At 40.3% G+C, this 15,418-nt stretch overlaps 1 protein-coding gene across 33 annotated transcripts in view; it reads left to right on the top strand.

The window, feature by feature from the left end:
* Positions 1 to 563: 563 nt before the first annotated feature.
* The window catches only part of LOC110508307 (unconventional myosin-IXb), an 89,490-nt gene continuing 74,635 nt past the window's right edge, over positions 564 to 15,418 (top strand). For 10 of the 33 annotated variants that reach the window (XR_016492948.1, XR_016492947.1, XM_090225743.1 and 7 more), the window contains exons 1-2: positions 1,006 to 1,198; positions 9,611 to 10,437. Coding sequence is in view for 24 of the 33 variants with exons in the window: in XM_090225743.1 (XP_090081869.1) it covers positions 1,096 to 1,198; positions 9,611 to 10,437 (930 nt within the window). In the remaining 9 variants the exon portion in view is untranslated. Of the gene's footprint in view, positions 881 to 1,005; positions 1,887 to 9,541; positions 10,438 to 15,418 lie in introns of those variants that run through there. The other 23 variants (XM_090225739.1, XM_036965936.2, XM_090225751.1 and 20 more) reach the window with 16 other exon arrangements.

Consider the following 15,418-nt stretch of genomic DNA (forward strand, 5'->3'; position numbering starts at 1 on the left):
AAGTGTCTGCATATGTGTCCTTTAAGTAACTGTTGCCAGTCAGTGCAAGGCATAACAAAGAGTCAAATGTCCAATAAACGGTATAGTGTTACACCGGCAAGGAAGCTAATCCACAGAACACAACAACCAGAGATTAAACTGATTGTTATTACACACAAAAGGACTTGGCGGGTTCCAAGAAAGCTATGACATCATACTGAATTATGTCACTTAGCATTTTCTAGCACACCAGGGTTGAATTGAAATTAAACATATCTTTGTGGGAAAATACATCAGATTCTGTGTCTAAATTCAGTATTTGATTACTAGAGGAGCAGTGGAAGTACGTAAAATGATACTGAAATTAAGTCATATCTCACTTTTTATTTCATTGCATACATTTATGAATGAATGATAATATTTGCTGTAGGCCTAGGCTAGTTATGTCATTCTCACTAACCCACTGATAAAACATACTGTGGGTGTTCTTAGAGTTTAAAACAGGATGTTATCTTCTACAATAAATAGTTTCAGTTTCAGTTAATCTGACTAAAATAAAATGCACACACACTCCATGTTTTTCTGTTTTATTGACGAAGCAGACGCGCTCATGATCAAAAGGGTATGATGCCGCTTTCAAGTGCTGGTTGTAACTAGGTCACTCGAAAATGTCCGACTAACTAACTGGTTGAAAGCGGCGCGTGAATAACTACAACCAGTTAGCAAGTCTAATATTTTCGAGTTTCCAAATTACGTCAACGCAGCATGTCAGCCGTACCTAACCAGTTTTTTTCTTATCAACTTGTTTTGTAATGCTGGTGGATAAGGGAGCTTCCCTTTTGTCAATAATGTTCATGTGTAACGTTACTACAGGATTCAAATAAATGGATCGTTATGCCAGGTGAGGAATAACATTTGATTAGTATTTATGTTTAGGTGTTAAGTGAATTTGTGGGTGTATAGGCTACTGTATGCAATGGAGTCTGGTGAATGCCAATACTCACACAATACTACTGTAGTCAAACTAATGGAGTCCCACCTCTTCCCAGGTGAATTCCACAGGTATAGAAAACTAAACAGTACTTCATATGGCCACCAGATGGCCTAAACTCTTACATGCAAATAAAATCTTTCAATCCCAAAGAGAATGTAATAGCTGTTAAAACGCATAGGCCTATGGTAAAGAAAAACAACGCCTGTTGTCATTCTGTTTGGCAATGTAAGTAGTAGCCTTTAGGTCGGTTAACGTTGATAGAACTTTAGTTGACCGAGTTTGTTGCCATTTCTGTTTTATTGAAAGGGAATGATACCGCGTTCACGTCCTGATCGGAATGTTTGACTCGCTTACTCAGTGGTTCCCTAACAGCGGTACTAGGAGAAGCCTCATGAGGCCATTATTCTACTAGTAAAATGCACATGGGGTACTCCGACCAGAGCAAAATGCAGTTGTTAGGTACAGTAACCGGAAAAGGTTGGGAACCACTGTGCTAACTTGTTGAACGCGGCACTTGAATAACTACAACCAGATAACGAGTCCAAACTTTTCGAGTTTCCAAATTTCGAATTGTGCTTAAACTCAGCATGTCACCCGCACCCAACCCATCGATGAAAGCGCGTGGACATAAGATATAGGAAGTTACAATTCACAAGAACTTGTCAAGAAGATTTTCGATTACCATTACAGTTACATTACGCGTCCAGTCACTGCCAACCGACTAAAGCATTGTTGCGTTTATTTGTATATTTTGCAATAAGGACGGGAACACCTTTTTTCGCTCACCTTTCGGTTGCGCAGTTGAGCTATTTATTTTCTTATCAACTAGTTTTGTACTACTGGTGGAAAAAGGGAGTTCCTTGTCGTCAATGTTCTTATGTACAGGATACAAATAAATGGACCATAATGCCAGGTGAGTAATAACATTTGATTAGTGTTTGTTATTACATAGCGGGAACATTCCTAGACTTAGCCCATTCATAGATGCTAACCACTTATAGCGCAGTGACTATAGTCGTCTATCTTCTGGCAGGGGTAGTTTTGTTGAGAAGGGTGCAATTGCCTCCTGCAATTAGGGGCATTCCTGTATCTGCAGGAACCCCTTTTTATACTTCTATTGGACCATTTTTAAATTGGGCCAGTTGGGAGGCGGGGGCGCTCCAGTGCAGTAGGTGGCGCTAATGCACAATAACGTTGGATGCCAGCCACCGATAAACACCACAGAGAAGGGGCGGGATGACAACGGTAGCTAGCTGTACACTAGGAGGCAGTGTCGAGTTAACAAAGGACACTGTGCTAGCCCTAAGGAGGACTCTGGTACACAGCAGACGGGAGGCAGGGGCGACACCGTATGTTAGCTCGCAAACTGACGTGGATGTTGATTATGGCACCTCACCTCTCTGATTCAGAGGGGTTGGGTTAAATGCATTTCACATTTCAGTTGAAGCATTGTACAACTGACGAGGTATCCCTAACAAACTTCCGTACTTGACCGTGTCCCGTACATGTGACCGTATTTTAGCCCCCCTAAACATGTATACTTCCAGGTCAACTGTATTATGAATACAAACTTCTCCGCTTTCCAGCTAAATCATTGACGACGCGACCTTCATGCTTGCCCGTCTCTCTGCATGTTTGAAGAAGGCAATGGATCTCCGCCTGTTCTTTTAAAAAATGGCGAAGGGGGAAGCGAAGGTTACTGAGTAATAGAGAAAGGGGAGATATGTCGTGTGGGGATTTTTTTTTTTTACTCGATTTGGCCAAAAAATGTTTATGAAATACTATGAAGAGTTTTTATATATTGTGTCATTACATACCTATTTGAAGGTTTGTGTCGAATTTGAATAGGGTTTTTAGGGTGGAGATAATAATAATCACACATTAAACTGGCTTTGCGAATCATGATGGCTTGCAGTGATGAAGTTTTTTTTTTTTTTTTTTTTTGAGATCATTACCTATTTTTATTTTTTAACATTTTTTATTAACAACCAATACAGAAAGTACATGAGGGAACACAAGTATATATAGATTATAAACAATGGACAATCGAGCTAGGGGGACAATCGAGCTACCCCCTAGCTCGATTGTCCATTGTTTATAATCTATATATACTTGTGTTCCCTCATGTACTTTCTGTATCACATTACAATTACACAAGGACCTTGAGGAACATACATACACTTACAATTCTAACAGCTTTTTTGTTAGTAGAGTATTTAACTGTCTTAAAATACAGTTCAATTTATTTTGTAGGGTAAGAACATTTGTTTTTTTGTTTGTAAATTTACATTTGTGTATATGAAATTTGGCCAAAAGAATAATGAACTTAATTACATAAATTGTTCAATTATAAATCTACTGATGTCTTGCATGAATACAATGCCAAAAAAGATGCAACACTGTTTCTGGGTGGTCATTACGAAAGGAGCAATTTGAGTTGATGTTTTCCTTGAACTTCTTCATATAGTGGTTGGCAGGATAATATTTATGAATAATTTTAAAGGAAACTTCCTTAATTTTGTTAACAAGTAGGTATATGTGTGGCAACATCCTAACTTTTTTCCAACAGATATTATCAATAAATCCATTCCAATAAGGCATGACATACAAACATCCTGCTGAAACAAGGTTCGTATCGCTCTGTGTGTTGAATGGACCAAAAGAGAAACAAATCTTTCCTACTGATGAGTCAACAGGGTCAATAGAAGGTAGGCTATGAGGGTCAGGTCTTGACAAGTTCCTGAATAACAGAGCAACACCTGAGGGAATGGCGTCTAAAACAATTGCAAAATCTTTAGGTGTTACAGGGACCTTCTAAAGTGATAAGAGTATTTCCCTGTCCTTTTCACTTTCTTGTATCTAATCTGCAAGCGAAGCGCGTACGATACGTCCTGATACGTCACAATATATCATACAGCGTCAGAGGGGTCCGTATTTTTCAACTTTTCTCGAATACTATTGGTCTATTACCATGTCAATCAACACTTGAATAGAAACTTCGTTTACACTATGTATTTTAATGCCAACAGTCTACAATTGCGTTTTTTTTTCTTTTTCGCATCCTCGTTTGAATGCCGTAGTACGCAAAATCTGTACGGAACAGTGTTGGCGACTGTTGGCTAGTATGTAGCCTACAATGTATTTTTCTCTGAATTGTCCCATTATTCCAACTGTTACAACGAGAAGAATAAACAACTGCTCGTTTTTCCTGAAAACTGCCCATTTCATCCTTATGCTAGGTAGCAGATGTCACAGCAGTAGACTACGGTAGGGATTAAAACCTGTAATCGGGATCCCATGACCACTTTTCACAAAAGCCAGGTTTCTAGAAAACAGTCGACTAAATTGATTTTAAACTGGTGTCGAGAACAACGCGGCAGAGGCTGGCGACAGTGGAGTGAGGAGAGGAGGAAACTTCCATTGGGCCAAGAAAAAGAGCAGAGAAAGGAAAACTCACCTTAGTTATGATCAACTGAATGGTGAAAATATTGGCCTGTTTTGCAATTGACAATGATATCATTGTTAACAACATTGCTCTATCATCATTACTAAATACCAGTTTCACTTGCTGTGAAATTTTTATATAGTGGCGCAGCCAAGCCGGCAATGTGTTGCAGCCACAATCTTATTTTGGGAGAACCCTGGCATAGTGGCCATATCTAGATTTTAAAAGCTTTAAATGGGCACTCCTGATTTTTGCTGTATTTCCCGGGACTCTCAGATAAATATGAATTATTCCCGGTATTGAAAGTTGTTAAATTGTCTGAAAATATTCATCCCTACTGTACAATGAAATCCATATGGTTAGTACCAATCAGGGGTTGGAACTGAAATATTTTCCAATCGTTCTATCTGAATGGAAACATCATTTTTTGTTCCGTTCCACTGTTCCAACCAGCAAAATAAAGTTCTAAACCAGTTTGAATCAAAAAAAAAGTTAGTTGATATTGTTCCTTTTTAAACATCTGAAATCACATTGTTTGTTTTCTCCTTTTAGCTCGACATTAAATTTCTTCACCAATCAGTGCGGGTAGAGAAGCTTGCTATATGGAGCGGGCAGGCAATTTGTTTACATACATTAAAATAAAATAAAAATGGTAATTCAACTCAAGTTTAAAACAATTCACTAATACAAATTTTTACCAAGTGCTAAAACAATAGTCAACTAAAAGGATCATTAGAGCCAAACAGACAGGGTTATGGGATACAGATCATCAGGAGTGACAATGTTACCAAAATGCATGACTTACTGTATATCCAGACAGACAGGTGTAGGACGCAAGATGCGACTGATTTTGTGGGTGGGGAGAGGGTGGAGGCTTGGCTTGAAGAGCCGGCCATCTTATGACATACATTATCTGACTTGGGCTCCCAATTATACCTACGGAAGAACAGCTTCAATGAAGAAACATTGAATGTCTTTGAACTTCAGAGTGTTTGCTTAATGTTGGACCAGAGCTAGCTGTGTGTGCAGATCAGCACCAGAATTAAAAACATGTCTTACCTTTTTGTCATTATTAAATCCAATGTGAAACATGATAACTATAGTATCCTTAACGAGCATTGAAAAAATGGACCCATTCTTCTGTAATTAAAAATATCTATAATTTCTGAATCACGCTTGTACAGTCAATAAGCTAGTAGACTATGCTCCGGAGAGGGAGGGGCTTGAAGCCGAGACACGCACATACTGGCAAAGATTTTCAGATGGCAAGCAGGCAGACAGACACTGGAATATGTTTCTGCGTGACCGAGCGAGTGCTTTGCATAGGCGCTTTGTTGCGTTTGTTGTGGGACTGGAAAAAATGCTTGGAACGTAAAATAACGTTAGTACTTAACTGGTTCCCATGTTTTCAAAATATCAGTACTGTTCAGAACGGTATAGATCACTTTTGTTCCCGGTCCTGATTCTTTTCCTGTAAAAATTTACTTATTTTTCTGTTCTGTTCCTTGAACCGGTTCCAACCCCTGGCACTAGTACCAATATCACAAGTTATTTATTGTGTAGGCTGCCATCCTACTCGAAATATAATCAAGTGGGATGGAACAAATTGGCCACGTTAGCTACTGCCAGCGACATAATACAGCTGCTCGGTGAAGGAACTACTGCCCAGTGGGAAGCAACAGTGGAGTAGGAAGCACCTAGACACAACACCGTTGCACCGGTCATTCACACGAGCTTGTCATTACGTTTGCTAATTGGCATGTCAAGGTGACATACAGATGGTGATATATACTGCAAGTTATTTCTCCCTCGCCCATCGAAATAAACAACTTTATTTTACAAGTTAACTACCACAATGCTTCTGTTGCCAGCATTAAACTAGCTAGTTCGGAAGGGTTCCGCAGCAACTGACTGCAACAAATCCGTCTCCACTCAATTAAGCTGTGTGACATACATCTTCAATTTTGGCACCAGGTGTGTCCGTATAGCCATTCCTTTATTTTTACTATTTTCTACATTGTAATAATAGTGAAGACACCAAAACTATGAAATGACACATATGGAATCATGTAGTAACCAAAAAACAAATCAAAATATATTTTATATTTGAGATTTTTCAAATTAGCCACCCGTTGCCTTGATGACAGCGTTGTACACTCTTGGCATTCTCTCAACTACCTTCACCTGGAATGCGTTTCCAACTGTCTTGAAGGAGTTCCAACATACGCTGAGCACTTGTTGGCTGCATTTCCTTCACTCTGTGGTCCAACTCATTCCAAACCGTCTCAATTGGGTTAAATAGCCCTTACACAGCCTGGAGGTGTGTGGGTCATTGACCTGTTGAAAAACAAATGACAGTTCCACTAAGCGCAAACCAGATGCGTATTGCTGTGGTAGCCATGCTGGTAAAGTGTGTCTTGAATTCTAAATCAATCACAGACAGTGTCACCAGCAAAGCACCATCACACCTCCTCCTTCATCCTTCACGTGGGAACCACACATTCGGAGGTCCTCCGTTCACCTACTCTGCATCTTACAAAGACATGAAAAATTTATCATTTGGATATATTAGACCAAAGGACACAATTCCACCAGTCTAATGTCCATTGCTCATGTTTCTTGGCCCAAGCAAGTCTCTTCTTATTAACTTTCGACTGGCACTGTACATGCATGCACTTTCAAACAGTTTTATGTGTATGTCCCTAACAGTGTTGCAATTTGATTGTGTGAACAATCTGCCTATAATTATTAGGATTTAAGTGCCTGAGCTTGACCTATATGTTCTTCTGAAAGTCAAACATAACCCTTTTCTGATAGAATACCCCAAAAATGAATTATTTTTTCCTTCAAGTTATGAGGTCCAAAATGTCACCTGAGAGTAAGAATGACTCAGCTGTTGAATCTCATTGTCATTGGACAAAATATTATATTGTATGGAATGGAGGTTAGGGAAGTTGTGGGAAAGTTGGTTGCTTGGAGGGAATAGAGGCTATTGTCTTAGTGGAACAAATACTGTAGCAACATTTGTTCCCTTTTCTGGTGTCTGCATGCATACAGGCTCGACAGACAACTATGCACTCACTTCTCTTAGAAGCTGGGCTAATTTGTTGTGTCTATACTGTATATATACAATATCCTATTAAATCTCTGCAACTATCAATGGCTAAACAGATTTATTCTTAAATTAAAGGGGAGAATTATTGTAATAAGTTCTGATAAAGAAGTATTTACTGTCATGTAAATACTTTACTTAGATTGCCAGTCTAATGTCATTTGTAATGTTTACAGTGCATTCAGAAAGTATAGAGACCCCTTCACTTTTTCCACATTTCGTTACGTTACAGCCTTAATCTAAAATGTATTGAATTAATTGTTTTCCTCATCAATCTACACAATACCCCATAATGACAAAGCAAAAACTGTTGTTGTTTTAAAAAAAAATATGTGCAACATGTATTCAATATAAAAGACAATACCTTACATAAGTATTCAGACCCTTTGCTGTGAGACTCGATTTCGAGTTCAGGTGCATCCAGGTTCAGCTGATGATCCTTGAGATGTTTCTACAACTGGATTGAAGTCCACATGTGGTAAATTCAATTAATTGGAAATGATTCGGAAAGGCACACACCTGTCTATATAAGGTCTCATAGTTGACAGTGCATGTCAGCGCAAAAAACAAGTTATGAGGTCAAAGGAATTGTCCGTAGAGCTCCGAGACAGGATTGTGTCGAGGCACAGATCTGGGGAAGGGTATCAAACATTTCTGCAGCATTGAAGGTCCCCAAGAACACAGTGGGCAAACTTTGCAATTGGGTAGGATGGCCTTGGTCAGGGAGTTGACCAAGAACCCGATGGTCACTCTAATAGAGCTCCAGAGTTCCACTGTGGAGATGGGACAACCATCTCTGCAGCACTCCACCAGTCAGGCCTTCATGGTAGAGTGGCCAGACAGAAGCCACTCTACAGTAAAAGGCACATGACAGCCCACTTGTAGTTCGCCAAAATGCACCTAAAGGACTCTGACCATGAGAAACAAGATTCTCTGGTCTGATGAAACCAACATGGGAACTCTTTTGCCTCAATGCCATGCATGACGCATGCTGCTCAATGCTGCAGAAATGTTGGATACCCTTCCCCAGATCTGTGCCTCGACACAATCCTGTCTCGGAGCTCTACGGACAATTCCTTTGACCTCATAACTTGTTTTTTGCGCTGACATGCACTGTCAACTATGAGACCTTATATAGACAGGTGTGTGCCTTTCCGAATCATTTCCAATTAATTGAATTTACCACATGTGGACTTCAATCCAGTTGTAGAAACATCTCAAGGATCATCAGCTGAACCTGGATGCACCTGAACTCGAAATCGAGTCTCACAGCAAAGGGTCTGAATACTTATGTAAGGTATTGTCTTTTATATTGAATACATGTTGCACATATTTTTTTTTAAAACAACAACAGTTTTTGCTTTGTCATTATGGGGTATTGTGTAGATTGATGAGGAAAACAATTAATTCAATACATTTTAGATGGAGATAACCTGGCACCATCCCTACGGTGAAGCATGGTGGATGAAGCATCATGCTATGGGGATGTTTTTCAGCGGCAGGGACTGGGAGACTAGTCAGGAACAAGGGAAAGATGAAGGGAGCAAATTACAGTGAGATCCTTGATGGAAACCTTCTCCAGAGTGCTCAGGACCTCAGATTGGGGCAAAGGTTCACCTTCCAACAGAACAACAACCCTAAGCACACAGCTAAGACAACGCAGGAGTGGCTTCGGGACAAGTCTCTGAATGTCCTTGAGGGGCCCAGCCAGAGCGTGAAAGTTGCTTCAACAAAGTACTGAGTAAAGGGTCTGAACATTTATGTAAATGTATTATTATTATTATTTTTTTACATTTACAAACATTTCTAAAAACCAGTTTTTGCTTCGTCATTATGGTGTATTGTGTGTAGATTTAATGAGAAAAAACAGCAATTGTATCTGTTTTAGAATAAGGCTGTAACTTAACAAAATGTGAAAAAAGTGAAAAGGTCTGAATGCTTTCCGACTCCACTGTATCTCCCATACTCCTCCCTGACTCTACCGCATTCTTTTCCCTCTCTCCCTACCCAGTGGTTACATCCTGATTGGGAGAGGGCAGTGCTAGTGAGGTATGCTGAAGAGGTCCTGTTTGTGTGTCAGCCAGCAGGATGAGTGTGTCTGACGGTGTGGTAGGAGCGGCCAGCCTGGACGTAGATCAACAACAACAACAGCAGCCGCAGGCCGTCTTCCTCCAGATCTACCCACGCCTGTCCCAGGACAAAGCAGCATGTTGTACTCTCCAGGTCAGCCCAGGGGCCACAGCGGCTATGGTTATCCAGAAAGCAGGGGCCACTCTGGGCCTGGACATGACCAGTCCGTATGCCCTGCTGGAAGTCAGGCAGGCTGAAGGGGAGGAGAGGAGGCTAGGGGACACTGAGATGCCTGTGGAGAGGGTGTTGCTTTGGCCCCCAGGGGCTAGAAAACGGCATCCCCAGGAGAAGGGGTATTACTTCATCCTCCAAGCCCAGGGAGGTGAAGGGGCTCTGGGGTCAGAGATGGACGGTGGTGGTGTACCTTCATTAGAGGAATATGATGACTTGTGCAGCCTCTCCACCCTGACCGAGGACACTATCCTGGCCGCCTTGCGACTGCGCTTCTACAAACACAACATCTACACGTACGCCAGGGGCATCCTGGTGGCAATTAACCCCTTCAAGTTCCTGCCCATCTACAACCCTAAGTATGTCATGATGTACAACAACCAGCCACTTGGAAAATTAAGCCCTCACATCTTTGCAGTGGCGGATGTGGCATACCACACCATGCTGAAGCAGCAGGAGAACCAGTGTGTGGTGATATCAGGGGAGAGCGGATCAGGGAAGACCCAGAGCACCAACTTCCTGATTCACTGTCTGACGGCGTTGAGTCAGAAGGGCTACAGCAGCGGGGTGAAGAGGACCATACTGGGAGCTGGGCCTGTGCTGGAGGTAAGTGTGTGTGTGTGTGGGGTGTTAGGCCTGCTTCAGAAGCAGCATTCCTTTGCAGACAAGTAAAAGGCCTGTTCAGTGGTGCATAGTTTCTATCTCCAGAGAAGGTTTTGTGTCTGCGTGTAAAAAGCTGTAGTGTAGCCAAAAAAACCAAGAAACGTGCCGAGGTGCTTTCAAGGGTATGTGACTGCAGTAGATATACACTACATGAACAAAAGTATGTGGATACCTGCTCGTCAAACATCTCATTCCAAAATCATGGGCATTAATATGGAGTTGGTCCCCCCTTTTGCTGTTATAACAGCCTCCACTCTTCTAGGAAGGCATTACACTAGATGTTAGAACATTGCTGCGATTCATCCCAAAGGTGTTCAAGGTCAGGGGTCTGTGCAGGCCAGTCAAGTTCTTCCACGCCGATCTTGACAAACCATTTCTTAAGGACCTCGCTTTGTGCATTGGGGCATTGTCATGCTGAAACAGGAAATGCCTTCCCCAAACTGTTGCCACAAAGTTGGAAGCACAGAATCGTCTAGAATGTCATTGTATGCTGTAGCCTTAAGATTTCCCTTCACCCAAACCATGAAGAACAGCCCCAGCCTCCTCCACCAAACTTTACAGTTGGCAGTATGCATTCGGGCAGATATCGTTCTCTTGGCATCCGCCAAACCCAGATTCGTCCTTCGAACTGCCAGATGAAGCGTGATTCATCACTCCAGAGAATGCGTTTCCACTGCTCCAGAGTCCAATGGCGGCGAGCTTTATGCCACTCAAGCCGACGCTTTGCATTGTACATGGTGATCTTAGGCTTGTGTGCGGCTGTTCGTCCATGTAAACCAATTTCATGAAGTTCCCAATGAGCAGTTCTTGTGCTGACGTTGCTTCCAGAGGCAGTTTGCAACTCTAGTGAGCGTTCCAACCGAGGACAGATGATTTTTGAGCGTTTCAGCACACGGCGGTCCCATTCTGTGAGCTTGTGTGGCCTACGTCTGAGCCATTGTTTCTCCTAGACATTTCCACTTCACAATAACAGCACTTACAGTTGACCTGAGCAGCTCTACCAGGGCAGAAATTTGACGAACTGACTTTTATACAACTGTCAGCAACGGGTGTGGCTGAAATAGCCGAATCTACTAATTTGAAAGGTTGTCCACATACTTTTGTATATATAGTGTAATTTCCTTGCCCAGCCCTAGCGGTCATGCATACTAGAGGTCGACCAATTTTATGATTTTTCAACGCCAATACCGATTATTGGAGGACCAAAAAATGCCAATACTGATTAATCGGCCGATTAAAAAAATAAAAAAATAAAAAATAATAATAATATATATATATATATATATATATATATTTTAATTTGTATTAATGACAATTACAACCATACTGAATGAACACTTGTTTTAACTTAATACATCAATAAAATCAATTTAGTCTCAAATAAATAATGAAACATGTTAAAATTGGTTTAAATAATTCAAAACCAAAGTGTTGGAGAAGAAAGTAAAAGTGCAATATGTGCCATGTAAAAAAACCTAACGATTAATCATAGACTTAATTATAATATAATAACCCACAGAAATACGACAATTAGGTCATTAATATGGTCAAATCCGGAAACTATAATTTAGAAAACAAAACGTTTATTCTTTCAGTGAAATACGGAACCGTTCCATATTTCATCTAACGGGTGGAATCCATAAGTCTAAATATTGCTGTTACATTGCACAACCTTCAATGTTATGTCATAATTATGTACAATTCTGGTAAATTAGTTTGCAACGAGCCAGGCGGCCCAAACTGCTGCATATACCCTGACTCTTTCACAGAACGCAAGAGAAGTGACACAATTTCCCTAGTTAAAAGAAATTCATGTTAGCAGGCAATATTATCTAAATATGCAGGTTTAAAAATATATACTTGTGTATTGATTGTAAGAAAGGCATTTATGGTTAGGTACACATTAGTGCAACGACAGTGCTTTTTTCACAAATGCGCTTGTTAAATCATCACCCGTTTGGTGAAGTAGGCTGTGATTCAATGATAAATTAACAGGCACCGCATCGATTATATGCAACGCAGGACAAGCTAGAGAAACTAGTAATATCATCAACCATGTGTAGTTAAACTAGTGATTATGTTAAGATTGATTGTTTTTTTATAAGATAAATTTAATGCTAGCTAGCACCTTACCGTGGCTCCTTGCTGCACTCGCATAACAGGTAGTCAGCCTGCCACGCAGTCTCCTCGTGGAGTGCAATGTAATCGGCCATAATCTGTGTCCAAAAATGCAGATTACCGATTGTTATGAAAACTTGAAATCGGCCCTAATTAAATGGTCATTCCGATTTAATCGGTCGACCTCTAATACATACCGTACATAATAAGACCATTATACTGCATTGTGAATTGAGGTGGAATTTTGTGATTTTATTCTTATTGTTTTAACGTAAAAAACGATTTAAAAATAAGAAGGCAGTTGTCTATTTGTCACATCAGTACTATTAATGTTAATAAAGCATAAGAAGACTTCATAATAAAGTGAGAAGTGTTACTGAGCTAGACTTGTATGCAGAGGCGAGATCCCGGTCAGAGCTGCAGTAGTTTGAGTTTCTCTTTGTGTGAACAGTCTTCAGATGAGAACTCAGCTGATTATGCAATAAACGAGGCACTCTAGGGCAGACAGGAAACTATGTACGTGAGTAGAAAATACACACACACACACACACAGAGATTACTGTTTGCGCCTGGAAGTGTGACCTCCAACCTACCCACTGCAACCACATCACAAACAATATTTCATGTTTCATTGAATAAGACATTGTTGTTCCTCTGTTTGTTTATCACTGCTATTTACAACTGGATGAGTAGCAATGAGTAACCCGACAAACAGCTGTTGTCTCTCCGGTTTGTTTCCTATTCAGTTTTCAGGGCTAGTGAGCAAAACAGTTCTGCCAGAGCTGCATTCCAGCTGCTGAGTGAATAGTGCTCAGTCAGGTTTGATGGGGGAACACCTTTTCAGTGAAATGAATACCACTTGTCTCTTTACCACAGAAAACAACAGTGATTTCTTCTGTAACAGCCAGTCAGCCAGCTAGTCACTCTGTCTCAGTTATGCTCCGGCCAGTGTTCCCTCTAAGCTACGTACATGTGCAACCACAAAGCTCCTGGAGCAGTCCCGTGCAGAAGAATTGCAAGCCCAATCAGAGATGCACGAGATTGAACTTCACTAAAATGTACACCATCTACAGTGGATATATGGTTATTTTGTTGTAGGTTGAAGAGTGCGTCGGAGTAGCCTTGTTCTATTTCACAGGCATGCATGAGCAGTTGTAGAGTAGCCTATATGGACATTTGAGATCACAGAACAGAGCCGCGTGTGCACATATGTCGATATTCTTTCCTAGCTTGTGAGTGACTAGCCCAGTTATAGCTAATTTTGCTCAGCAATGGGGGAGTGATTGTTTCCTACAAGAGCACAAAACTTGTACATGTCTAACTGTCTTTGAAAAGCAAGTCAGGTGAGCTTTTTTGTCTTAAAGGGAAAGTGTCCTATTTTGAGACAGGCTTGAAAATGCAAATAAGCCAATGGGCAGAGGGTAGCACACATTTCTGTATGATTCTCTTAAAGGTAATAATAATGATAACACTTCATTTATAGCGGTTTCTTGCATCATAGCACAATATAATGCCACTTTCAGTCACCTTTTTGGCCAATTGTGACAAGTTAAACATCATTCCTAAAATGGTTAATGCCAAGCATAATGTTTTGATAAAGTCTCATGGAATGTTGGCCTACATTGAACACCACATATTGGCTATTGTAGGCGATATCATAGAAGTCAACAGTTATAGCCATGTGAAAATGTCCCACGACACAGACGTCAGTTCAACGTCTAGTTTTGATTTACATTTGTTTTGAGTTGTCAACTAACGTGAAATTTACAAAGTTTCACCATGTTATTGGATTTTGGTTAGAAGATGGGTGGAAAAAAAATATGAAATTCCCTTATGCTAACTTTTTTCTAATCTAATGGGTTTTCCACTTTGATTCAACGTCATCACATTGCATTTTGGGGTTGAAATGATGTGAAAACAACATTGATTCAACCAGTTTTTGCCCAGTGATGTTATGGCATTTGGTCCATTGGTTTTGTTGATAGGCCTACATTATGCTCAACTAGCCACAATAGCCCGTAGACCACTGTCTGAAACTGTAACATACAGCCTGTGTTCACAGTTAATGTGTGCCGGAAGTTGTACAAAATTATGACAAAAAGCTTAATGAGAGCCATTGGTTCTCTTTCAGTAGAAATCTGTGTGTAGTTTTCCATATAATTGTTGTGCCGGTGCCATTCTCATTTATAGTCCTGCTTCTTTACTAACCTACACACTACTTTAGCATTGTTTCTTTTAGATACAAATATCTTGTTGACTTGATCTTGACTCTATTACAGTGCCTTCAGAAACTATCACACCCCTTAACTTTTTTAATTTCTGTTGTTACAGCCTGATTTTTTTTTTATGGATTAAATTGAGATTTTGTGTCACTGGCCTACACACAATACCCCATAATGTCGAAGTAGAATATTTTTTAGAGATGTATTTTTATTAATTCTAAATGAAAAGCTGAAATGTCTTGAGTCAATAAGTATTCAACCCCTTTGTTATGGCAATTCTAAAGTGTAAAAATGTCTTGAACAAGTCACATACAGTGGGGCAAAAACGTATTTAGTCAGCCACCAATTGTGCAAGTTCTCCCACTTAAAAAGATTAGAGAGGCCTGTAATTTTCATCATACGTACACTTCAACTATGACAGACAAAATGAGGGAAAAAAATCCAGAAAATCACACTAAGATTTTTTATGAATTTATTTGCAAATTATGGTGGAAAATAAGTATTTGGTCACCTACAAACAAGCAAGTTTGCGTGCAAAGTTTTTAACATGATTTTTGAAAGACTACCTCATCTCTGTACCCCAC

The sequence above is a fragment of the Oncorhynchus mykiss genome, chromosome 28 (genome assembly GCF_057628025.1).
Source record: "Oncorhynchus mykiss isolate SJ-2025 chromosome 28, ASM5762802v1, whole genome shotgun sequence".
NCBI lineage: Eukaryota > Metazoa > Chordata > Actinopteri > Salmoniformes > Salmonidae > Oncorhynchus > Oncorhynchus mykiss.